Source organism: Stomoxys calcitrans, chromosome 1, assembly GCF_963082655.1.
Source record: "Stomoxys calcitrans chromosome 1, idStoCalc2.1, whole genome shotgun sequence".
NCBI classification, from domain to species: domain Eukaryota; kingdom Metazoa; phylum Arthropoda; class Insecta; order Diptera; family Muscidae; genus Stomoxys; species Stomoxys calcitrans.
The window spans coordinates 108,628,956-108,654,498 of record NC_081552.1 but is presented as its reverse complement, the minus strand read 5'-3'; the positions used below and the strand labels follow the sequence as shown (position 1 = coordinate 108,654,498).

The 25,543-nt window shown below is 38.4% G+C and overlaps 1 protein-coding gene across 1 annotated transcript; it reads right to left on the bottom strand.

Moving 5' to 3' along the window:
* Positions 1-13,045: 13,045 nt before the first annotated feature.
* LOC131994276 (uncharacterized) lies at positions 13,046-25,054 on the bottom strand. Its single transcript, XM_059360978.1, has 5 exons — positions 24,834-25,054; positions 24,648-24,780; positions 20,828-20,887; positions 17,424-20,150; positions 13,046-13,607 (listed from the first exon to the last, which is right to left on the bottom strand). The coding sequence occupies exons 2-5, from the start codon at positions 24,778-24,780 to the stop codon at positions 13,336-13,338; spliced, it is 3,192 nt and encodes a 1,063-aa protein (XP_059216961.1). The 5' UTR covers positions 24,834-25,054; the 3' UTR covers positions 13,046-13,335.
* Between the last annotated feature and the right edge of the window lie 489 nt (positions 25,055-25,543).

The following is a 25,543-nucleotide window of genomic DNA, read 5'->3' as shown; positions in this document are numbered from 1 at the left end:
AGGAAGAATTTCCTGCAAACATGTCAGCCAGTAGATTTGCCGTATCAACTGGGTCAGTGAACACCTGATCATCCTTAACAAGAGTTAGGATTGCCGATGGGTTGCCCTTTACTCTGTTTACGAATGACCAAAAGCTCTTGCTTCCCCTCGGAGAAGCAACAACTTTGGCACGAAGACGCTGTTCGAAAAGGAACTTTTCGTGTTTAAGTACTCTGGCACACGAAGTTCTTGCCTGTTAGTGCAGCATTTCGGTATTGGCACTTTTGTTCAGACGCCAAGTCCGAAATGCATCCTCTTTTGATCTGACAGCATCTCTGCATGCCCGGTTAAACCAAATTTTATCTTTTTGTTTAACCGATAGATTCTTAGTCGGAATGAACGATCTCATTCCTATTAATATTACTTCCTGCACCATTTCGGCAGCAGCATTTACGTCACCGTTTAGAAAACAAAGTTTTCAATTAAAATGCTGGAAAAATTCGTTGAGCTCAGCCCAACGTGCTCTTTCGTATACAAAAATTGACCGCTTCGGGGCTGGGGAAGGGCAGAGTACGAAAAGGAGGCTGAAATGGTGCAGTGATCGGAATTTCCAGGAAGCGCAAGGACATTAACTTCATACATCCCAGGGTGCGAAGTTAAGAATAGGTCAAGAGTGTTATGTTGGTGCCCTTCGACACATAAAATGTGTGTCGGTTCATTCATAAGTTGCATTAGACCATTCTGCGGAGTCGTATGTCTCCGGAGTCGTATGTCCCGAATGGGTAAGCCAAGAGGAGTTATGGACATTGAAATCGCCACCAACAACGATTTCACTGTTCGGAAAATCCTCTAAGATTGTAGTAATTGTGTGAAAGGAAGTCAAAACCACTTAAGGAAACCTCCCTTTTCGAGTTTGGACTTCTATATATAAACCCGAAGTAAAGTACGTGTGTTCCAATCCTAAATTTAGCCCAAATGGAATTAAATTCCGGATCTTTTGAGCCCAAGTGTTGCTGCCTATGGAACACTATATCATTACGTACATATAGCACAAGGCCTCTGTGGGGAATAAAAAGAGATAGAGTGTGATTTCCTGGAATGCGAAAATCCTGTGGATCAGAATCCTCACCCACCTGGGTTTCACATAAAGCGAGGACATCAGGTCGATGATAATGAACATGGGAATATTGGTGTCTCAGAGGAATATTTCGAAGAGTTACAAACAGAATGACGAAATTAGTATATCCCCATCCTATAGTGGAGGGTATAAAAACAGAATGACGAAATTAGTATACCGCCATACTATGGTGCAGAGTATAAAAAGAGCTCCCCGTTTTCAAATACTCTGGGAAAACCAAGCCAGCCATCCCGCAATGGAAACTCCAGACGGTGTCCTGTGGCCCCTGAGTCTTCACGGAGGACTGTGACTTCCAAAAGGAGGCCACAGCCATCATGGAAGGGGAAGATGGTCGCTGAGAATGGTGAGGAGATGAGCTGACTTATGCAGTCTTCAATATCGGCAGTGCATCCGGTAGGATTCCACGAGCAGATTTTTGAACGAGCAGATTTTTGAACGTGTGTGGAACTCTGCAGAGGGTCCACCGATACAAATTAAGAGCTGCGAGTATAGAGGAGATATCTTTACGCTGCGTTTTGCGTCGGCTCTTCAGAGGTATCCACGCCTCCTGGGAGGGCGCAAAGTTCGACCTGGTGCGAAAGTTGGATATCCCCCAGCTCACAAAGGCGACGGTCTTCATCAAGGGATGGGGTAGCGAAATTGCGACGAAACGCATGTTGGAATTCTTGGGCAGGCAAAACCAAGGTTTGATCGAAGAGAAGTGGTCCTCCACAGGAAGGAGAAGGAGGAAGGGACTCTTCTTGTGGTTGGCATTGATCAAGTCTCCGTGACGAATTTGGCTAAGACTAAAGGTATGGCGCACTACGGCAACAGGCCGTCTTTTTCATGATTGGGAAGGCTATGATAGGCAGAAATCCTCAAATTGAGACATTAAACCGTGCAGTGGCAAGTGACTCAATACCGCCCAACGAACAGGGAGCTGACGACGAGACAATCAGTGCCTCTCTCAATATTGGAAAGACTAGGATAAGCAAAGATCCTCATACTAAAATATCAGGTGCAGTGGCGAGAGACCCAACACAGCCTAACAAACAGGGATCCGACGACGAACCAAGCACCGACTTCAAGATTCGGAAGACTAAGATCAAGAAAGATCCTAATATTGAAACATTAGGCAGAGCAGCGACAGGATTCTCAATGCAGCCAAACGAACAGGGAGCCGATGATGGTACCACCACCTACTCCCAAGAAGCCCATTTACTTAAGATTTGGAAGACTAAGATAGGCAAAGATCCTAGTGTTGAAACACCAGGCAGTACAGGGAATGGAAACTCAATACAGCCTAACGAACAGCAGCCCGATGATGGAACCATTACCGACTTTCTGAAGACAGGGAAGACTAGGATATGCAAAAATCCTAATATTAAAACATCAGGCAGTGCAGTGACGGGAAACTCAATGCAGCCTAAAGAACAGGGAGCAGACTATTATACCATCACCAACTCCAAAAAGCTCATCCTAGGAGAACGAATGATTGAGGTCATCCAGATAAACCTCCACCGGAGTGAGACAGCTACTCACGCCCTGATGGAGAAAATCACGCTCTGATGGACAGAAAACGAGGTACTAATGGGGTGCAATGCGAACTCTCACCACGTTTAGTGAGGTAGTACCAACACTAATAAGCGGAGCCAAACTGTGAGAGTTCTTGAATATTGTTTAGGATAGTCCTAAACTTTTTTCGTCGACTGAAGTCCCATTTTGAATTTCAGCACCTTAGCTAGCGGATCAACCATTATATGAACACATACACACACACATGTGCGTGTGCAGGCGGCCGCTGGCTACAGGTGCTTTGAATTCCAATCACAACAAGAGGCTGCGGGTGCCATCAACTGCAGACTTTTTTTAATGTTTCGTTGACCATTAATTCGATCGCCTCGCTTACCGTGACAGTGTTACAAGAAAAAGAGAAAAAACAAACCATCTTATATATATATAAATCAATTTGTGTTTGTTTGTTTGTTTGTTTGTATGTTTGTGTGTTCCTTATAGACTTAGAAACGGCTGAACCGATTGTCTTGAAATGTTCACAGATGGTGCATAATGATCCCGTGGTGAAAATAGAGTACTACATTTTATGATATCTGAAGGGGGGCGGACCCTCCCCCTTACCCTAATTTTTAGCAACGCCAGATTTCGGAGATGAGTGGTGCGATTTAAGCGAAATTTTGTGTGCTCTCATATAGTACCCTAAAAATAAAAATTTGGTATCCAAATTTCGGATGGGGTACCTAGGGGGGCCGCCCCACCCTAAAACCTACCAAACATATGTTTAGACCAATCACGACAATATGGGACTCAAATGAAAGGTATTTAGGATAAGAAAACGTATCTGATATCCAATTGTCGGACCAAGTGCTAGGGGGACCACCCTAAACCCCAAAACACCCCTAAATCGGACATATTTACAGACCATGGCAATATGGGGCTCAAATGAAAGGTATTTGCGAGTAGAATACGAATCTGATATCCAAATGTGGGACCACGTTTCTGGGGGGTGGATCCCTTCCCCAAAACACCCCCCAAACAGGACTTATTTACTGACCATGGGAATAGGGGCTTAATTAAAAGGTATTTGAGTGTAGAATTAGAATCTGATATCCAAACATGGGACGAAGTGTTTGGGGGGCCGCCTCTCCCCAAGAACATCCCCCAAAGGGGACAAATTTACGACCATAGCCATATGGGGCTCAAATGAAAGGTCTTTGGAAGTAAAGCACGAATCTGTATTTGAATCAATATTTGAAAAAAGTGTCTATGGGGCAACCCCACCCCCACAACACCACCCAAATAGTAAGTATTTGCTGACTTTTGCAATATGAGGCTCAAATAAGAGGGTTTTTAGAGTGGAATACGAATCCGATGTATATTTTCAGGGCCAACTCACAGAGTGGCAGCCCATCCCACAAAACACCCCCCAAGCCGGTCATGTTTGCCGACTATGGAAATATGGGGCTCAAATTAAAGGTATTTGGGAGTAAACCACGTATCTGATATCAACATTAGGAACCAACTGTCTAGGGGACGTCCCACCACTTTAACAATCCCCAAATAGGACATATTTGCTCACCAAGACAATTTGGGTCTTAAAGAGAGTGGAACTAAATATTCATAGTTTTTAAGGCCAATACCTCAAACTGGACATATTTGCTGACTTTGCAATAATCCAATCCAATTTTGAGGCCAATGCCAATATGAGGTTCAAATAAATGATACTCTTTGTTGTTTTATGCACTCAATGCACTCTTTGTTGTTTTATGTACATACTAGCTGACCGGGCCCGCTCCGCTGCGCCTTCTTTAACTTTATACCACTTTTACCACGAGTTGTATGAGCTCTATGGCGGCGATAGTATAGTTACACGTATCCAAATACAACGGCTGCGTTGGCTCGGTCATGTTGTCAGAATGGATGAAGAAGCTCCAGCAAAGAAGTCTTTTGAAGGCAAACCGGGAAGACCAAACCCCCGAAGGTGGGCGACACCTCGAAACTTGTTGTCAGAGATTTTAGATTTACCGCAGAAGATCGAGGCGCTTGGAACGCTATTCTACGTTCGGCTAGTGGAACAAATGTTCTGTCGTAGCCAATTAAAGTAAGTAAGTAATGTGTTACATAGTGCTCAAAGAATACAATGAGATTATCGGAGCTGCAAAACGTGACTCCTGCTACCAGGTCGATAGCGTTAGTGACGCCGCCAAGATAAACAAGTAAAAACGTTTTAAGTTCCGCCGGGCCGAACTTTGGATACTCACCACCTCGGATATATACGTAAACCACCTTATGTCCCATAGCAGTTATATCGAAATATATTCCGATATGGACCAAATACTAACAAGTAAAAGTCATTGTTCAATTGTGTATAACAATATATTGCTCTTTTTAGAAGCTATATCTAAAAATAAACCGATCTGAACCATATACGACACAGATGTCGAAAAGCCTAACATAAGTCACTGTAAAATTTCAGTGAAATCGGATTATAAATGCGCCTTTTATGGGGCCAAGATTTTAAGTCGAGAGAACGGTCTACATGGCAGCTATATCCGAATCTGCGCCGATTTGGGCTAAGTTGCAGAAAAATGTCGAAGAGTCTAACACAACGCACTGTCACAAATTTCAACGAAATTGGATAATAAATGCGCCTTTTATGACCCCAAAACCTAAAACCGAGAGATCAGTCTATATAGCAGCTATATCCAAATCTGGACCGATCTGTACCATATCGCAGAAGTATGTAAAGGAGCATAACTTAACTCACTGTCCCAAATTTCGGCGACATCGGACAATAAATGCGCCTTTCATAGGCCCAAAACTTTAAATCGAGAGTTCGGTCTATATGGCAGCTATATCCAAATCTGAACCGATCAGGGTCAAATTAAGGAAAAAATGTCGAAGGGCCTAAGACAACTCACTGTCCCAAATTTCAGCAACATCGGAAAATAAATTTGGCTTTTATGGGCCTTAGACCCTAAATCGGAGGATCGGTACATATAACAGCTATATCCAAATCTGGACCAAATTGACGAAGGATGTCGAAGAGCCTAACACAACGCACTGCCCCAAATTTCAGCAAAATCGGATAATACATGTGGCTTTTATGGGCCTAAGACCCTAAATCAGAGGATCGGTCTATATGTCAGCTATATGCAAATCTGGACCGATCTGAGCCAAATTGACAAGGGATGCCGAAGGGCCTAACACAACTCACTGTCTTAAATTTCAACAAAATCGGATAATAAATGTGGGCCTAAGACCCTAAATTGGCGGATCGGTCTATATGGGGGCTATATCAAGATATAGCCCATCTTCGAACTTAACTTGCTTATGGACAAAAAAAGAACCTGTGCAAAATTGCAGCTTAATATCTCTGTTTTTAAAGACTGTAGCGTGATTTCAACAGACAGAAGGACGGACATGTCTAGATCGTCTTAGATTTTTACGCTGATCAAGAATATATATACTTTATAGGGTAGGAAATGAATATTTCGATGTGTTGCAAACAGAATGACAAAATTAATATACCCCCATCCTTCTGTGGTGGGTATAAAAAGATTCTCTCAAAAACCCGTGTCCAAACTGAAACGTTAGTAGACGACTTGGAGTGAGAGCAGAGACAACGGAGGACTTGCTGAGCCTTTTGATGAAAACCCATTTTCCACTGGATACGAAGGGACTCACTGAGACACCTGTCCAATATTTTCACAGCGTGCCTGGGACTTGCATATGTTCCGAAAGCCTGGCCGAAAGCAAGGGTGGTATTTATACCCAAGCCCGGCAAGGTAAGTTATGCGAAACCAAAGACCTATAGACCTATAAGCCTTACGTCCTTTCTATTCAAAACCATGGAACGTATAGTGGACACCATGATAAAGAGTAGGACATCCAGCGAACTACTCAAAAATACAAACAGCATGCCTGTGTCAAGGGAAGGTCGGTGGAGACTGCCCGGCACGAGGTTATGCTTAAAATAGAAGAATCCTTCAATGCCAAAACGTACACACTGGCGGTTATGGATTAACATAGAGGGGGCTTTTAACATTGTGCGGACCGACAGACTGGACCGGATCGGGTGGATCCGGTCCTTAGAGACTGGATAAACCTTATGCTAAGGAACAGGTGGATGAATTGTGGGTCCCATGGCATACATTTAAGACAGAGAGTGGCGCAAGCCACGCCACAGTGGCACAAGCCCCTTTAGAACTAATCTTCTTATATATAACAAGTAAAAAGGCATTAAGTTCGGCCGGGCCGAACTTGGGATACCCACCACCTCGGGTATAAATGTAAATCAAGTTTCGTCATAATCCGGTGAAAAATTAATAATTTATGCCCTCAAAGCAGCTATACCGAAAAATGGACCGATTTGGACCAAATTAGATACGGACATTTAGTGGCCTAATAAGTACAAGTCATTGTTCAGTTTTGTAGAACAATAATATATTGGTCTTTATGTTAGCCATATCCAAATATAGATCGATTTGAATTATATCCGACAAAGATGTGTCAAATGTCACTGAAATCGGATTATAAATGTGCCTTTTATGGGGCCAACACTTTAAATCGAGAGATCGGTCCATATGGCAGTTATATCCAAATCCGAACCGATCTGTTCCAAATTGCAGAAAGTTATCGCCTAACGCTACTCACTTCGCCAAATTTCGGCGAAATCGGGCAATAAATGCGCCTTTTATGGGTCCAAGACCTTAAATCGGGAGATCGGTCTATATGACAGCTATATCCAAATCTGAACCGATCTGTTCCATATTGCAGAAGTATATTTAGGGGCTTAACTTAACTCACTGTCCCAAATTAGGCCCAAAACTTTAAATCGAGAGATCGGTCTATATGGCAGCTATATCCAAATCTGGACCGTTCTGAGCCAAATAGAAGAAGGGTGTCGGAGGACCTAACACAACTCACTGTCCCAAATTTCAGCAAAATCGGATAACAAATGTGGTTTTACGGGCCAAAGACGCTAAATCGGCGGATCGGTCTATATGGGGGCCACATGGAGATATAGTCCGATATAGCCTATCTTAGAACTTAACCTGCTTATGGACAAAGACAAGACACTTTGCAAAATTTCAGCTCAATATCTCTATTTTTAAAGACTGCGTGATTTCAACAGACAGATGGGTATAAAAATCAATTTGGGGTTGTTTGTTTGTTTGTTTGTGCGTTCCATATAAACTCAGAAACGACTGAACCGATTTTCCTGAAATTTTCACAGATGGTGCATAATGATCCCGTGGTGAAAAAAAGGGGACTACATTTTTTGATATCTAAAGGGGGAGCGGACCCTTACCATAATTTTCAGAAATCCCAGATCTCGGATATGAGTGGTGCGATTTAAGCGACATTTTGTGTGCTCTCTTATATAAACTAGAGAAAAAAATTTGGTATTGAAATTTCGGATGGGGTACGTAGGAGGGTAGGAGGGGGCGCCCCACCCCAAAACCTACCAAATATATATATATATATGTATATATATATATATATATATATATATATATATATATATATATATATATATATATATGTTTGCGTTGCGCATGGTTTGGGGTCAGTGAAAAAATTTAATTTTTTCTCCACTTATCGATGGGTTCTAACGCCTTGAGACTATATATCCAATTCTTTTTTTCTTCCATTCACCTGATTTTTATATACACAACTTTTACTAAACATCGCATTGTTTGAGGTCATTTAGTTTGCATTGCGTTTTATTTGAGGCCATGGCCCCAAACTCAACGTTATATAAAAACCAAATTCATGTTGCCACATTTTTACAAATTTTCAACGCTGCGATAACCGACTCTGGAGTTTAGCTTTGAGCTTTAGAGTATAAACCCAACCAAGGAGTCAAGAGTCAGCGTCAAGTTGTTGCTAGCATCTGCGGTTGTTTAGTTCTCATATGAATGTGTTCAAACAAACTGATGCTGATTATTGACTCTTTTGTTGGGTTTAGGCTCTTATTGTTGTAAATGTTCCGAAAACGTTACCAACTTTCTTTTTGTTGTAAAAGTCGCTATTAGGAGATATTTTTACAAATAAACAAACAAATGTATATCTTAAGATTTTTATATTGCCTGTTGCGTCTGTTCAGCTCTTTTTAGCGAAATGCTGTCAAACTCCATATAAAACAAAACACCCAAAGTTCTGTCAAACCAGCAAATACATATTAAAGCTAGGTAACGAACAAGGAAGATCGAGAGACCGGATTACATAGGAGCAACATCAGGTTATAAACTGATTTGGATCGCACTTGGCACAGTTGTTGAAAGTCATAACAAAGCACTACGTGCTCAATTTCAGCCAAATCGGACAAAATTTGCAGATTGTAAGGGTTCAAGAAGTCAAAGCGGTATATCGGTTTATATGGGAGCTGTACCAGTTTACAGACCGATTTGGACCGTACTTGGCACAGTTGTTGGAAGTCATAACAGAACACTATATGCAAAATTTTAGTCAAATTGGACACAAATTGCTGATTCCAGGGGCTCAAGAATTCAAATCAGGAGATCGGTTTATATGGGAGCTATATCAGGTTATAGACCGATTTAAACCGTTCTTGGCCCAGTTATTGGAAGTCACAACATGCCAAATTTCAGCCAAGTTGCGGCTAGTAAGGGGTCAAGAAGTCATATCGGGAGATCCGTTTATATGGGAGCTATACCAGGTTATAGACCGATTTATACCGTACTTGGAACATTTGTTAGAAGTAATAACAGAACACTACATGCAAAATTTCAGCCAAATCGGACAAAAATAGCGTCTTCCAAGGGCTCAAGAAGTCAAATCGGGAGATCGGTTTATATGGAAGCTATATCAGCTTATAGACCGATTTAAACCATACATGCCAAATTTCAGCTAAATCGGATGAAAATTGCGGCTTGTAAGGGCTCAAGAATTCAAATTGGGAGATCGGTTTATATGGGAGATATAACAGAATATGAACCGATATGGCTCATTTGCTATCTTCAACGACCTACATGAATATAAAGTATCTGTGCAAAATTTCAAGCAGCTAGCTTTACGCGTTCGACCTCTATCGTGATTTCGACAGACGGACGGAAGGACATAGCTAGATCGACTCAGAACGTCGAGACGCTCAAGAATATATATAAAGCTTGAGTAGTAACAATTGGAACCACGGCCGGAAACATTTTTATATGTTTTAATGGTTTCAATGATTCATTTATCATTATTTATTTGCGAAAAATAAATTAAATAGAGAAAACAATAAGTGCAGATAAAAATAAGTAAAAAGGCATTAAGTTCGGCCTTATTGCATACCTCATGCCCCATAGCAGCCATATCGAAATATGTTTCAATTTGGACCAAATACTTATAAGTACAAGTCATTGTTCAATTGTGTATAAAAAAATATTGGTATTTAAGGTAGCGATATCTAAAAATAAACCGATCTGAACCATACACGACACGCATGTCGAAAAGCCTTAGATAAGTCACTGTGTCAGCTTTTTATGGGGCTAAGACTTTAAATCGAGATATCGGTCTATATGGCAGATATATCCAAATCTGGACCGATCTGAACAAAATTGAAGAAGAATGTGAAGGGCCTAACACAACTCACTGTTCCAAATTTCGGCGAAATCGGACAGTAAATGAGCCTTTTATGGCCCCAAAACCTTAAATCGAGAGATCGGTCTATATGGCAGCTATATCCAAATCTGGACCGACCTTAGCCAAATTGAAGAAGAATGTCGGAGGGCCCAACACAACTCACTGTCCCAAATTTTGGCGACATCGGACAATAAATGTGCCTTTTATGGCCCCAAAACTTGAAATCGAGAGATCGGTCTATATGGCAGCTATATTCAAATCCGAACCGATCTGGGCCAAATTGAAGAATGAAATCGAAGGGCGTAATTCAACTCACTGTCAAAAATTTCGGCGACATCGGACAATAAATGCGCCTGTTCTGGGCCCAAAACCTCAAATCGAGCGTTCGGTCTATATGGCAGCTATAATCTGGAACGATTTGGATATACCTGCCATTGGAGAAGGATGTCCTATGGCCTCACACAACTCACTGTCCCAAAGTTCAGCAAAATCGGATAATAAATGTGGCTTTTATGGGCCTAAGACCCTAAATCGGCGGATCGGTCTATATGGCAGCTATATCCAAATCTTGACCGATCTGGGCCAAATACAAGAAGGATGGCGAAGGCCTAACATAACTCACTGTCCCAAATGTCGGCAAAATCGTATAATAAATGTGGCCTTTATGGGCAAAAGACCCTAAATCGGCGGATCGGTCTATATGGGGGCTATATCAAGATATAGTCCGATGTAGCTCATCTTCGAACTTAACCTGCTTATGGACAAAAGAATCTGTGCAAAATTTCAGCTCAATATCTCTATTTTTAAAGACTGTAAAGTGATTTCAACAGACAGACGGACGGGCATGGCTAGATCGTCTTAGATTTTTAGGCTGATCAAGAATATATATACTTTATAGGGTCGGAAATGGATATTTCGATGTGTTGCAAACGGAATGACAAATTAAATATACCCCCATCCTTCGGTGCTGGGTATAAAAACGTCTTTTGGTATGGAAACAAAAACATTTGATTGCTGTTAAATTCCGCTCTCGGAACAATCAAAAATTTAGCGACTATTCCACCAGCAGAATAGAATTCTAATCCTTATTTATGTTCTGACAATTGTAAATGGCAAAAATGTTTGTTCCCAAATCGATCAGACTTGCCTCTTTTTGCAAAGGCAAGCGATGAAATGAATTTTTGTATCACCTCTTTTGTCTCATATTCGAATTGTACTCTCAAATACCTTTTATTTGATTTGAAACAAAATCTCGCTCAAATAAGTTCACCCATCTTCGAAATCGGGCATTTTTTGATGTCAAAAATTATTTAAAATATGCAAAATATCCTATTTGCGTAAAATATGCAAAAATTTTTTAGCGATTCCTAAACGTACAATCGATGAAACGAATTTCTGTGAAAAATATATACGTTTGCATATATATCCGCTCTCTACTTATCATTGAGCTTTAACTTAACAGCACTCATTGATACATGAGAAGTTTGCCCCTGTTTCTTATGGGGCCCCTGTTTCTTATGTTTCTATGGAATGTTCATGGACAAATTTGCATTTTGGGAGTAGATCACTAATTTGATATCTAATAATGGGCCAAGGATACCGGACCTCGTAGTTGGGATTTAATTTTAAATTCTTTGTTTCTGGTTCTATTCATCCTGGTTCTAAGTTAAAATAAGGTACAGAATAGCTCGAAATGTGAAAATCAAATTCCTGATCGGTTGCAGTCAATTTCGCCTTCGAAGACTAAAATAAGGGTGATTTAAGAAATTTGGCAATTATAAAAGAAAAAATTGTTCTATAGTAAAAAATTTCATTTTATTATATACATACTACAATACAAACTTTTTAAATATTTATACATTTACATGCATATTTTTCACAAAAACTTCAAGGCACGTGTGTTGAGGATTTATCTCTAGATATATGTACATACATAAGTTTTAAATACGTATCTTACACAGACACAAGAAAGTCGGTTATAATTATAAAATTATTTCTAAAAATTGTTTCGGTCCAAAAAGTTATATAGTGACAGTGTTTTAGTTTAGTACTATATAGGGGAGTGCAATGAGAATAGTACGAAAGAGACAACGATGTTCTGAATAGATGTCATTGCACTGCACTACGTACTAAAATAAAACACAACCAGTATTAATTACAAAGTTAGATAGATACATTCAACCGAACTTTGTTTGTGGTGGGAAAATAATGGGGGCGCAGTGGAAGAAAATATGTATATTTCTGGTCAAGGCGGAATTTGGTTGTTCGTAGACCTGTTTAGTTTTTAACGGTGAACTTAAATTAGAAATTAAATCTAATTAAATTCATGGGTGCTCGTTATGGTGATTTTTCCAGTAAATAAACTTGGAAAAAATAATAGGGACACTTATCAAAATGTTATAAATTTTCGTTTTTTCGTAACTTAAAATCTAAGAAGAGAGAAAGACAAATGGTAACTACTCATTCTACTCAAATACTCAATAGCTTTCTGTACGGAGTCTGGAAACCATTCGCAATCATGGGACCTAAACCTCATTGAAAACCTCTGGGGCATAAGGAAAACAAGGATTTAAAACTTTCCTTATGGTTTTTATATAAATTTTTTAATCACTTTTTTCTCTTCCTCAGTTGTGTGAACTCTGCGAACGAAAATGCTTATATTACGAAAAGAATGTTGCAATAAAGCATGTGAATGAGTAGTAACCATTTGTTTTTCTCTCTTCTTAGATTTTAAGTTACGACTAAATCACAATTTATAAGTAATTGCAATGTTTTGATATTTCCATGTGACTATTATTTTTTCCATGTGAATTTACTGAAAACAATCACCATAACGAGCACCCATGAGTTAAATAATTTAATTTCTAATTTAAGTTTATCATTAAAAACTAAACAGGTCTACGAATAACCAGATACAGCCTTTAACAGAAATAACCATGTTTTCTTCCCTTTTTTTTTAATATTGTTCTTAGTAACTTTGTCCCTATTATTTTTCCATCACTGTATATTGGGAAAAATTTCGAATTGATTAAGTTTTTAAATATATTTTTAACTGAAAAAACCGTTTAACTCAAATTACAAAATAGTATAAAAAAATTACAATATAGTATATATATTAATGGGTTTCATGGCTATGGTCTACGAGCCGATATTTCCATTAATTTTGATTTTCTTATTTTTTCAGTACATTTACCCTCTTTGTCTACTTTTCTGCAGTTTGAAATGTAAGCTTTGAGCTGCTGTGGTGTTCTCTCTTGAAGTGATGGATACTTTCTTACTGCGTAAAAACATTCGCTTGTGCTTGGTAATTTTTCCAGCAGCAAAATGTCGCCAAATTGGGAAAATACAGCATCTTTTTCGCTTACAGTCCACCTACGCCTTTTGGTCTTGCCATAAGGTGAAGCTGAAATTAGAATAAAAACAGTTAGTTTACAATGCAAATGTGAAAAATTAATGTGTAAATATTAGGATGATGACTTTTTTACAACCTGATTTTCCTTCATCATATTTGGATGCATTTAAGATTATATAAAATCTTGCATATAAGGTGATTCGATAAAAAAATTTCACGCCCACATTGATTTTAAAATTTTTATTTCACCATTTTGGGCATTTTTTTGAATCACGTTGTCATTGGTGATGATGATGTTAGTGGGAAGTTGTTCTTGTTGCGGCAGGTGTTGTATGTTTTGTCTTGCATAACTTTGATCGCACGCTCACAGCAGAGTGAAACAGGCAGTTCCCCAAAACAGGGTGATATCTCCGGCACTGTTTAACCTCTACCTATCCTCCATTCCACCCCCTCCAGACGGCATAGAGATCGTATCATATCAGGACGATAGGTTGAAAGTCTACCTCAACGAACTTGCCTCATATTTCGCTGCAAGAAATCTGACATCAAATCTTCAGACACATTGGTCACTACAAATACTCGTGAGGAGAATCCCGAGCTGACAGTGATTGTCGATGAAGAAATGATTCCGACTATCAAGTGTCCCAAAATACTTGGGACACTTGACAATACTTGGGACACATTTGACAGCTGTTATACATTCTCCCCACATGCTACAGCAATTTGCGTTAAAGTCAAAAATAGAAACAAAGTCCTCAAATCACTTGGGGTGCAGACAAAGAAACCTTGTTGACCACGTACAAAGCAATTGGCCGGTCTGTGGTAAGCCAATGTGGTCTCGTCAGCTCCATGATACGCTTTGGAATAACATTCTCATCTGTCAGAATGCCGCCCTCCGAACTGCTACGGGCTGTCTCCTCAATTCTCATGTGGACCGGAGACAAAGATCCTACCCGTGCGAAAACATAACTACATTCTGTCTAAGCAATAACTTTTGGGTTGTTATCGCCGAGACCATCCAAATAATCATCTTGTGGATAGCTATCCACCGCCCAGAAGCCTTAAGGTAGATTCACATAATTTAGAGCGTGAGGTTCAGCGCTACAAGAGAGAACCTACAGGTCAACCGCCATATCAAGCGGGTCTAGACAAGATTCATGAAGACCCGGTATCAGATGCGTTAAATAGCTACCTGGTGAATGTAGTCCTTGGAAACGGCCGCCTCCCATTGCACTCGAAGAAATTTTTTCACTGGGTCTTCAAGCATTTGAGAGCTTTTGGCAATAGATAGTTTTCAAAACTTTTAAAAGGGTACAATTGACTACTGAACCAATGATCAGTCCATGATTCAGATATGAACGAACAGATTTTACGCAACTTATTCAGGCATCAGAATACGCAAAAAGAGCTGGAATGGCACGAGAGTTCCGTGTATTGCAGATATTTAATATCTGCTTTAACTTTACAAAAGAGGTCTCAATCCTCCCAGCGAAGTGACGGAAGACACGAATGAGGTGGAAAAGAATCTTTTATGCATCTCTTCAGCCCACTTTTTCTTTAATATCAGTTTTCTCATTTCTCAAGGTTGCTTTCATAAGTGCTCGATGTTTGGTGTACCCCATAGACATACGTTGCCTCCATCAGGATTTATGGCCTTTATGATGTAATGAGGGTTTAGTTTCTTGTTTGACATGCATGGTAAAAAAATACATTCGGCGCGCTCTAAACAAAAAACTTGACCCTCAGTGTACTTTAAAGGCTAAAAATCGTGATGAAGGCAACATAATGATGTTAGGGCGCTTTTTCATGGAATTTTTTGGTTTCTAAACGGAAGAATACTCGAAGAATGGATAACCATTTTCATAGAGATGTATCGGAAAATGTAATAAAAGCATTTGTGGTTCACAACATACCAACTTCATTCGTTATTATGGATGATAATGCTCCAAAACATACCTCCAGTGGCGTTAAACACTGCTTTTTCTAATAAAAATATAGATTTATTGGTCTGATCCTCTTGGATCACCGTATTTAAACCCGATCACCGTTGTCAAACCCTTTAAAAAACTATCGTAAGCTTTGGGGAGGAGAACTAGTTGAAATTCGTATGAGTTATTCCAAAATGTACAGGAACTTTGGTTAAATATATCCCAAGTTCGCTAAAAAAATCAGTTGCGAATCTTCCCCCAAGTTAAAGAGCAATACTTATATGAAAGGGTTACCAGTTATTAGCGTTAACTGAGCCCTTAGAACCTTAATAACAACCCGAAGAACCAAATTAGGTTACTTAAAACATGAAAAACATAAGTGTCCCGAATAAGACGTCCATGCAAAAATTGGATGGAATATTTCCTTGCCTTTTTATATAAATCAGCAACTTTTTTGCCCAAAGTTTTTTATAAACACATTTTCCTGATCAGGATTTATGGAATTACTAACGAAAAATTATGTTTTCATCATTTAATTTCAACGAAAAGTAAATTTTCCAAAATTAAAAAGTGTATCCCTAATTATTTGGCCACCACTGTATAATCGAATTAAAATGAGATGCCTTCACTAAATTTATTTCACTGGACTTTCGTGAAAGTTATAGGACTTAACACATATTTTGTTTTGGATTTGTATGATTTAAAAAATTAAAATTTTTTCATAAAAATAATTTCAAAGTTGTTTGTGCGTGGGCTTTTTAATATTTCAGTGGAATAAACTTTATTTTAGTCATTTATGGGCAAAAGTTTATTCATTCGTGCAAGAGAAAATAATTTTGAAAAAAAGTAAAAAAGTCATCACCCTAGTAAATATATATAATACTGTGAGCTTTTTTAACAAAATTTTGTTTATAAAATCATTAAAGGAAATATAAATCTTTTTATTTCACTACACAGCGTTACAACATGCTTAATCCTTATACCCAGAGAGTGGATATTAAAGATTGGTTAAACTTTGCTAAGATACAAAAATATTTTTTTAAAGGGTGATTTTTTAAATATTATCTTTTTGGAAACACTGGTTTAAAGAGCTCACGCAAGTTTCGTGTTTTGTTTCGCTGTCAAACATCTACAGTTTAGTCTACAGTGTAACCATAAATTATCTTACAAACGAATTATTGAATTTTATTATCAACATGCGTGTTCGTTAAAAATTTTGTTCAGCGACGAAGCTCATTTTTGGCCCAATGCGTACGTAAGTAAATAGAATTGTCAATTTTGAAGTGAAGATCAGCCAAAAGCATTGCAAGAGTTACCAATGCATTAAAAAAAGTCACAGTTTGGTTTGGTTTGTGGGATGGTGGCATCATTGGACCGTACTTCTTCAAAGATGATGCGAATCGTAACGTAACTGGGAATGGTGAGCGCAACCGTGAGATGATGTCCAACTTTCTTTTGCCCAAAATGCAGGAGCTTGACTTGCATGACATGTGGTTTCAACGAGACGGTGCCACATTCCACATAGGACGCGTATTGAGAGGCGAGTGCGGTGAACTTTTATTTCACGCTCGGTAGCGGTCAATTGGCCTCCTAGATCGTGCGATTTAACGCCTTTAGAATATTTTTTGTGGGGCTATGTTAAAGCTCAAGTCTATACAGACAAGCCAGCTTCAACTGACGCATTGAGCGACAACATTGGTGCTTTATTCGTGAGATACCGGCCGAAATGTTGGAAAGAGTGTGTCAAATTTGGACTAAGCGGATGGACCATTTTAAGTGCAATCACGGTCAACATTTGCATGAAATAATCTTTAAACATTAAATTGTATGAACCGTACTGTCGATTCAAATAAAGATTTCATGCGTTTTTCTTAATTTTATGTGCCTTTTTTAAATTGTTCCTATAGCTCTTAAAAAATCACCCTTTAATTTTACTTACTACTTCTCCTTTTTTTCTTTGGCTCATAATCCTCTCCACTAGATTCTGCATCTGAAGAGACGATTTTTTCTTCGTCTGACTGGATGTGATGTTCTTCCCCAGATTCCCAACGTTCTTCGACTTCTCTCTCGCTCCCACCTCTTTCAACGTTATCGATGGGATGTTCTTCGGCAGATTCCGAACGTTCTTCGGGTTCTTTGCATTCAACGTTCCCAACATCATCGCCAATATCGTTGCTAAAATATCTATTAACACCATCGATAAGTCCTACGCCATTATCAATTGTATCGCCCATAGCAGCCATAAGAATTTTGGAAACACAGTATATTTCTGCAGCTGGCACTTGCTGACGATAATGGGTTTTGTGGACATCTTTATGATGGCCCATGAAATTTGCAAGTTTATCCACAGATGCATCCTCTGCGTTTATAACAGACATGTATGTAGCAATATGTTTCCGAAGTTTTGTGCCTCTTAAGCTCTCCGGAACATCGGCTCCACACTGCTCAGCATAATTTTTTAAAAGCGCACAAGCTCTAAAATATTTTTTAGATGTTTTAGAAGCAGAAGGATTACTAAACACATATTTGTTTTCACTCTCATTTACACCAGCCTTTGACCGAAGTTTTAATATAGTGTCTAGAGCCTCTACGCATAATGGGTCCAACAAAATTGGAACCGTGCGCGATAGTTTGCCTCTTAATTCTATCCTGACATATTTTTTAGTATGTCTTAAGGCTTCCTTAGAAATAGTTTTTAACAAATCATGTTCCATGTTGTGCGTTACTGACTGTCTGTTTCTATAATTAGAAATTTTTAGTCTTTCGGTTTCACCGGCCCGTCGTCTATTAAATGTTTGTATAAGGGTGAGAGAGGCCTTTACCAACTCTATCCACGATTCCAATGAAAATTTCTCCTTTAATGTATCCAATTGGACTTTTATTATGTTTCTTAAAAACGTGTACAACTTTTTTATATCTGTTTTTTTCGGCAATATCACCTTTTTATCCCGTTTAATATTGGCTTGGTCTTCTAATGCTCTTTTGTGGATTGTTGTTGGAGCTTCTTCTTCCCACAAAAAAAGGAAGTCATCTACATTTTTTTTATCTACTTCTGATTGAACTTTAATCCATTCTGATCTTTGTTTCTTTGCACATTTCTTAAGGAGTGATGAAAGTGAAATTGCTACCTGTGGATGTTGGTACCATTGTAAATCCTTGTTCCAGCTTGCTACTTTGCGTACGGCTTTAACACAATTATCGTATTGTTGTGGTTTAAAGACGTCTTTAAGCTCCGTGATACTTTTGTTAATTTTCTTCATTTTTCGCGTAAAGCGTGCAAGTAGCCGTAATTGTGCCCTAACCATATCATAATTGTGTGAATCTGTGTATTCATCAGTGTATTTTTCTGTTAATTGGTTTCCAAATTTTATAATTAATTCATCATAGACCAGAGTTCTATAAATTTTATCATTCCGTAGAATAGGCAAAACTTTAGTTTTCATTTTATCGTTTGCTAGTGGGTGCACATATTGTGTCAACTTCCTACTTTCAACTAATGAGGTTCTATTTTTTGTTTCCGTATTGTCTCCACATTTTAAACGATGACCTCTTATGGAACTTTTGTCATAAAATCCTTTACAGTGTTTACAACATGCAAAATTATCTGCCTTTTTATTTAATTTTATTTGTTGATTGCGACGAGTTATTAAAATTCCTGTATTCAAAGTAGATTTGGTGTTGTGCAAAAAATCCCCCCTCTTTCTTAATTCGTCAATTATTTGTAGGCGTTGCAGGCTTTTTTTTGGCAATTTTAATGCAATTTTAACTTGTTTTTCATTTTTATGCTTTAAAAAAAGGTGTCGTGCATATTTCGTTTGGAGAGTCTTACAAAACAAACAGAAATGCTTTTTTCTTTGATTTGAATGTGGAACAGTTATGGTATTAATATTTAAATTGTCCTTAATAACAGGCGACTTATCTTTTAAAGAGGTCTGAATTGAGTTTGATGTTGTTTGAATTGAAATTTCTGCTACGTATTCAGACGACGTCGATTCTAAAACAGTCGGATCCTCAATGGAATCTTTTGCCCCAAACATGATGATAGATGCTAAAGTTGTTTCATTTATACTATTTTGCTGGTTTGGAATAACAAAAGTAGAGTTTTCGTTCCTTGAATTTGGGATATTTTCGTTTGAGTCAGGAGAAAAATATGGAAGTAATTCCGGAACCTTATTGGATAAGTTTTTTATTGCAACTTCGGTAGATTCTTGCATTTCTTTTTTTATTTTTTTGTTGTTATTAGATTTTTTGTGGTATTTAGAGTACATGGCAGGGGTGTTCTCCGACATGGAATTTCCTGATGAAATTAGCGACGATTCATGCTCAAATGCAGGGGTGTCGTTCAAAATAGAATTTGGCGATGAAATTTGCGACGATTTCGGTTCAAAAACAAATGTGACCTCTGCAGAAGTATTTTGTGACGTTTTTTGCTCGGTGGCGCAGGTGGTTTCCAAAACGGAATTAGGCGATAAAATTTGAGACGATTTATTTTTAATAGGTGGGGTGTCCCCCACTATAGAAGTTGGCGATGAATTTTGTAAAATACTGTTTCCAATGACAAGGGTGTCATTTAAAATGGACGTTGGCGATGCAAACTGTGACGATTTACAATCAATAGCAGAGTTATCCTCCATAATGGAATTTTGCGACGAATTTTGTACATTGACTGGTGAATAATGCATGTTGATATTTTAATATTTTCTACCACAATTTAATTTTCTGTATTATTTCTACTATAAGGGTTGGTCTTTTCGTTAGTCTTTTGACATGAATAACTGCCAAACTACATGGTGAGCCAGAAGAACCTACTTATTTGAAACGTCAATAAACACAAAAAACTTCAGTTAATGTTTTATTTCTTTTTGAGATTTCAATATTCCAATTTGTTTTCATGCGGTCTGGAAAAATTGTGTAAATAGAGACCCCATTGCACATACACTGATTAAGTCGGGTTTTGAAATTCGTGTCCAACTCACCACTCAGATAAACAAGTTGCTCTGGCTCACCCTGTACATACAAAAAATATTAGAAATGAAGGTGTGAAAAAATAGGTATGTCCTACTGTAATATGGTGGCAGAATTTTGTTAAATTATCATATTTTATTGAAGTTTTTAAACTGCTCCGAAAGTAGAACAGAATACCCTCTTTAAACGTAAAATTTTAACACCGGAATTCACAAAATTTAATGTAGACTTGAAAAAGGTTTATTTGACAGATTTTCTTCATAGAGCTATCAACTAAACCTAGTTTGAGGTTTCATTAGTTTTTGTGAATAAGGCCGTAATACTCTTACAGGCATGTAATAGAAGAAAATATTAACATTTTCATTTCATAAAACTTACCGTCACACGATTTTAAATTTAGTTCAATTTTTTCCCGTTTAATCAAAACATTTCGATAATCTGAAATTAAATACAAATGTAAACCCCAAAATAGAAATCAGGAAACCACATAAGAAAAGCTATAATAGGACATTAAGAGTGAATTGATTTACAGTTTTTTATACCCACCACCGAAGGACAAATCTAAATATCTATTTCCGACCCTCTAAAGTATATAAATTCTTGATCACCGAAAAAATCTAAGACGATCTGGCCATGTCCGTCCGTCTGTCTGTTCAAATCACGCTACAGTTTTTAGAAAAAGACTAGACCCATGTAGATGTAGTTGTCATAGGAAGTTGTAGTTGTCATATGGCAACTACATCTAAATATGGTCCAATTTTGCTCATTCATTAACACTCAAAAATTTTTGAAAATAGCAATCACTGTCTGCTCAATATAAGTAGTTAATTCTGCTTCCGTAATTTCAAAGCAGCAGGCTGACTTCTGAAAAGTCTGTTGTTTGCTGAAAATGACTGGTGCTTCATTATGAGCGATGTTAGAAGAAACAAGTAAAAGCGTGCTAAGTTCGGCCGGGCCGAATCTTATATACCATCCACCATGGATCGCATTTGTCGAGTTCTTTTCCCAGCATCTCTTTTTAGGCAAAAAAGGATATAAGAAAAGAGTTGCTCTGCTATTAAAACGATATCAAGATATGGTCGGGTTCGGACCACAATTAAATTATGTGTTGGAGACCTGTGTAAAATTTCAGCCAATTCGTTTAAGAATTGCGCCCATTGGGGCTCACGAAGTAAAATAGAGAGAACGTTTTATATGGGATCTGTATCGGGCTATAGACCGATTCAGACCATAATAAACACGTTTGTTGATGGTCATGAGAGGATCCGTCGTACAAAATTTCAGGCATATCGGATAATAATTGCCACCTCTAGGGGTCAAGAAGTCAAGATCCCAGCTGTATCAGGTTATGAACCGATTTGAACCTTATTTGACACAGTTGTTGAAAGTAAAAATAAAATACGTCATGCAAAATTTCAGCCAAATTGGATAGGAATTGCGCCCTCTATAAGCTCAAGAAGTCAAATCCCCAGATCTGTTTATATGACAGCTATATCAGGTTATGGACCGATTTCAACCATACTTGACACAGTTGTTGGATATAATAACGAAACACGTCGTGCAAAATTTCATTCCAATCGGATACGAATTGCGCTCTCTAGAGGCTCAAGAAGTCAAGACCCAAGATCGGTTTTGTATGGCAGCTATATCAGGTTATAAACCGATTTGAACCATACTTGGCACAGTTGTTGGATATCATAACAAAACACGTCGTGCAAAATTTTATGCCAATCGGATAAGAATTGCGCACTTTAGAGCCTCAAGAAGTCAAGACCCAAGATCGGTTTATATGGCAGCTATATCAAAACATGGACTGATATGGCCCATTTACAACACCAACCGACCTACACTAATAAGAAGTATTTGTGCAAAATTTCAAGCGGCTAGCTTTACTCCTTCGAAAGTTAGCGTGCTTTCGACAGACAGACGGACAGACGGACGGACATGGCTAGATCGACATAAAATTTCACGACGATCGAGAATATATATACTTTATGGGGTCTCAGACGAATATTTCGAGTAGTTACAATCAGAATGACGAAATTAGTATACCTCCCATCTTATGGTGGAGGGTATAAAAACTAAATACCTATTAAAATGTGTGACTCAGTGGATGTTTATAATCACTACTGAATATATACGCCCAATAATTTTTTTTCTTTAAATTTAGATACGAAAAGCCATGCCAGTCAAAAATGCGAGTGAGCTCAACCACATTTCGAAAATTATACCAATAGATGTGAGGTCATGTGAACAAAGAATCTGTTGATCAGTTAGATTCTTTACAGTAATATTTCACAAATTAACAAGTAAAAAGGCGTTAAGTTCGGCCGGGCCGAACTTTGGATACCCACCACCTCGGGTATATATTTAACCACCTTTCATCAAATTTGGGTGAAAATTGCATACGTTATGTTCCATAGCATTTATATCGAGATATGATCCGATTTGGACCAAATACTAATAGATACAAGTCGTTGTTCAAATGTGTATAACAAAAATATTGGTCTTTTTAGTAGCTATATCTAAAAATAAACCAATCTGAACCATATACAATATGGATGTTGAAAAGCCTAACATAAGTCAATGTGTCAAATTTCAGTTAAATCGGATTATAAATGCGCCTTTTTGGGGGCCAAGACTTTAAATCGAGATATCGGTCTGTATGGCAGCTATATGTATACCTTGATCGATCTAGACCAAATTACAGAAATATTTGAAGTGGCTTAACTTAACATTCTGTCCCAAATTTCGGCAACATTGGACAATAAATACGCCTTTTATGTGCCCAAAACATTAAATCGAGAGATCGGTCTATATGGCAGCTATATCCATATCTGGACAGATCTGGGCCAAATTGACGAAGGATGTCGAAGGGCCTAACACAACTCACTGTCGCAAATTGCGGCGACATCGGACAATAAATGGCCTTTTTATGGCCCTAAAATCTAAAACCGAGATACTGGTCTATATGGCAGCTATATCCAAATCTGGACCGATCGGAGCCAAATTGACGAAGGATATCGGGGGGCCTAACACAACTCACTGTCCCAAATTTCGGCGACGTCGGACAATAAATGCGTTTTTTATGGGCCTAAGACCCTAAATCGGAGGATCGGTCTATATGGCAGCTATATCCAAATCTGAACCGATCTGAGCCAAACTGACGAAGGATGTTGAAGAGCTTAAGGCAACTCACTGTCCCAAATTTTAGTAAAATCGAATAATAAATGTAGCTTTTATGGGCCTAAGACCCTAAATCGGAGGATCGGTCTATATGGCAGCTATATCCAAATCTGGACCGATCTGAGCCAAACTGACGAAGGATGTTGAAGAGCTTAAGGCAACTCACTGTCCCAAATTTCAGCAAAATCGGATAATAAATGTGGCTTTTATGGGCATAAGACCCTAAATCGGCGGATCGGTCTATATGGCAGCTATATTTAAATCTTGACCGATCTGAGTCAAATTGACGAAGGATGTCGAAGGGCCTAACACAACTCACTGTCCAAATTTCAGCAAAATCGAATAATAAATGTAGCTTTTATGGGCCTAAGACCCTTAATCGGAGGATCGGTCTATATGGCAGCTATTTCCAAAACTGAACCGATTAGAGCCAAACTGACGAAGGATGTTGAAGAGCTTAAGGCAACTCACTGTCCCAAATTTCAGCAAAATCGGATAATAAATGTGGCTTTTATTGACCTAAGACCCGAAATCGGAGGATCGGTCTATATGGCAGCTATATCCAAATCTGGACAGATCTGGGCCAAATTGACGAACGATGTCGAAGGGCCTAACATAACTCACTGTCCAAAATTTCAGCAAAATCGGATAATAAATGTGGCTTTTATTGGCCTAAGACCCAAAATCGGCGGATCGGTCTATATGGGGGCTATATCAAGATATAGTCCAGCTTCGAACTAAACCTGCATATGGACAAAAAAGGAATCTGTGCAAAGTTTCAGCTTAATATCTCTATTTTTGAAGACTGTAGCGTGATTTCAACAGACAGACGGACAGTCTAGATCGTCTTAGATTTTTACGCTGATCAAGAATATATATACTTTATAGGGTCGGAAATGGATATTTCGATGTGTTGCAAACGGAATGACAAAATGAATATATCCCCATCCTTCGGTGGTGGGTATAAAAACACCTCTTTCAACAAAATTTCTAAAAAAAAATTTAGGCTTACCGCTTTTGGCTATTACGAAAGCCAACGCCTGAGTGCCTTTCTCTCTGTAGAGAGCTGTGTAGCGTCCTTTCCACTGTAACTTCTTGGACTCCAGAATCTGCATACTTTCTGCAATCCGCACGAGGGAATACATCTACCAAGAAAATAAAATTATAAATAGAGCATCAGAATTTACATTTAACTTACCTTTTTCTCTGCAACTTTACGTCAACCGCAACTTCCAATTTAAAAAAAATAGTAGCAAACCACAGCCCTCAAAAATGTTCTTTCACCAAATAAATAGAATCAGTAAACGGATTTTTAGTCCAATGGCGGGCAAATGCACACACTATTAACACATTTGAGTCCGTGGACAAGAACATATATGTACATATGCTCATGAAGTTAGAAATTTTACGCACACTAGCACTTGTGCCCAACACTTTTTAGAAGAACCGTTATGATGCAGCGATTATCAAATAAACTGATAATCGATAAGTAAAAATAATCGAAAATACGTTCAAGCATTTCAGCATACCACGCATGATAAGCAACTTCTTATCAGCCGGAAGATTTTTCGGTATTTAGGCAAGTTTACATGGCACATCATGAAGCGTGGTCATTGTAAAGCTGAGTTTACATGGCTCATCATGATCTTCCTCATATTTTGTACGTGATGACTATAGCATTCACTGAATAATGTTGAGTTTACATGGCACATGTGATGTATGATCATTGTAATAATATTGGTGAAGACAATGGTATATTCGTCACATGTACACATAACCAACAGTCATGGCAGAAAAATCAAAATCATTTGAGTTTTTTCTATGAATGACGTCTATCGATTACCGTTTTCAAAGAAATGTGTCATCATTATTTGACAGGTATTGAAAAACATGTTCTGTGAGAAATAA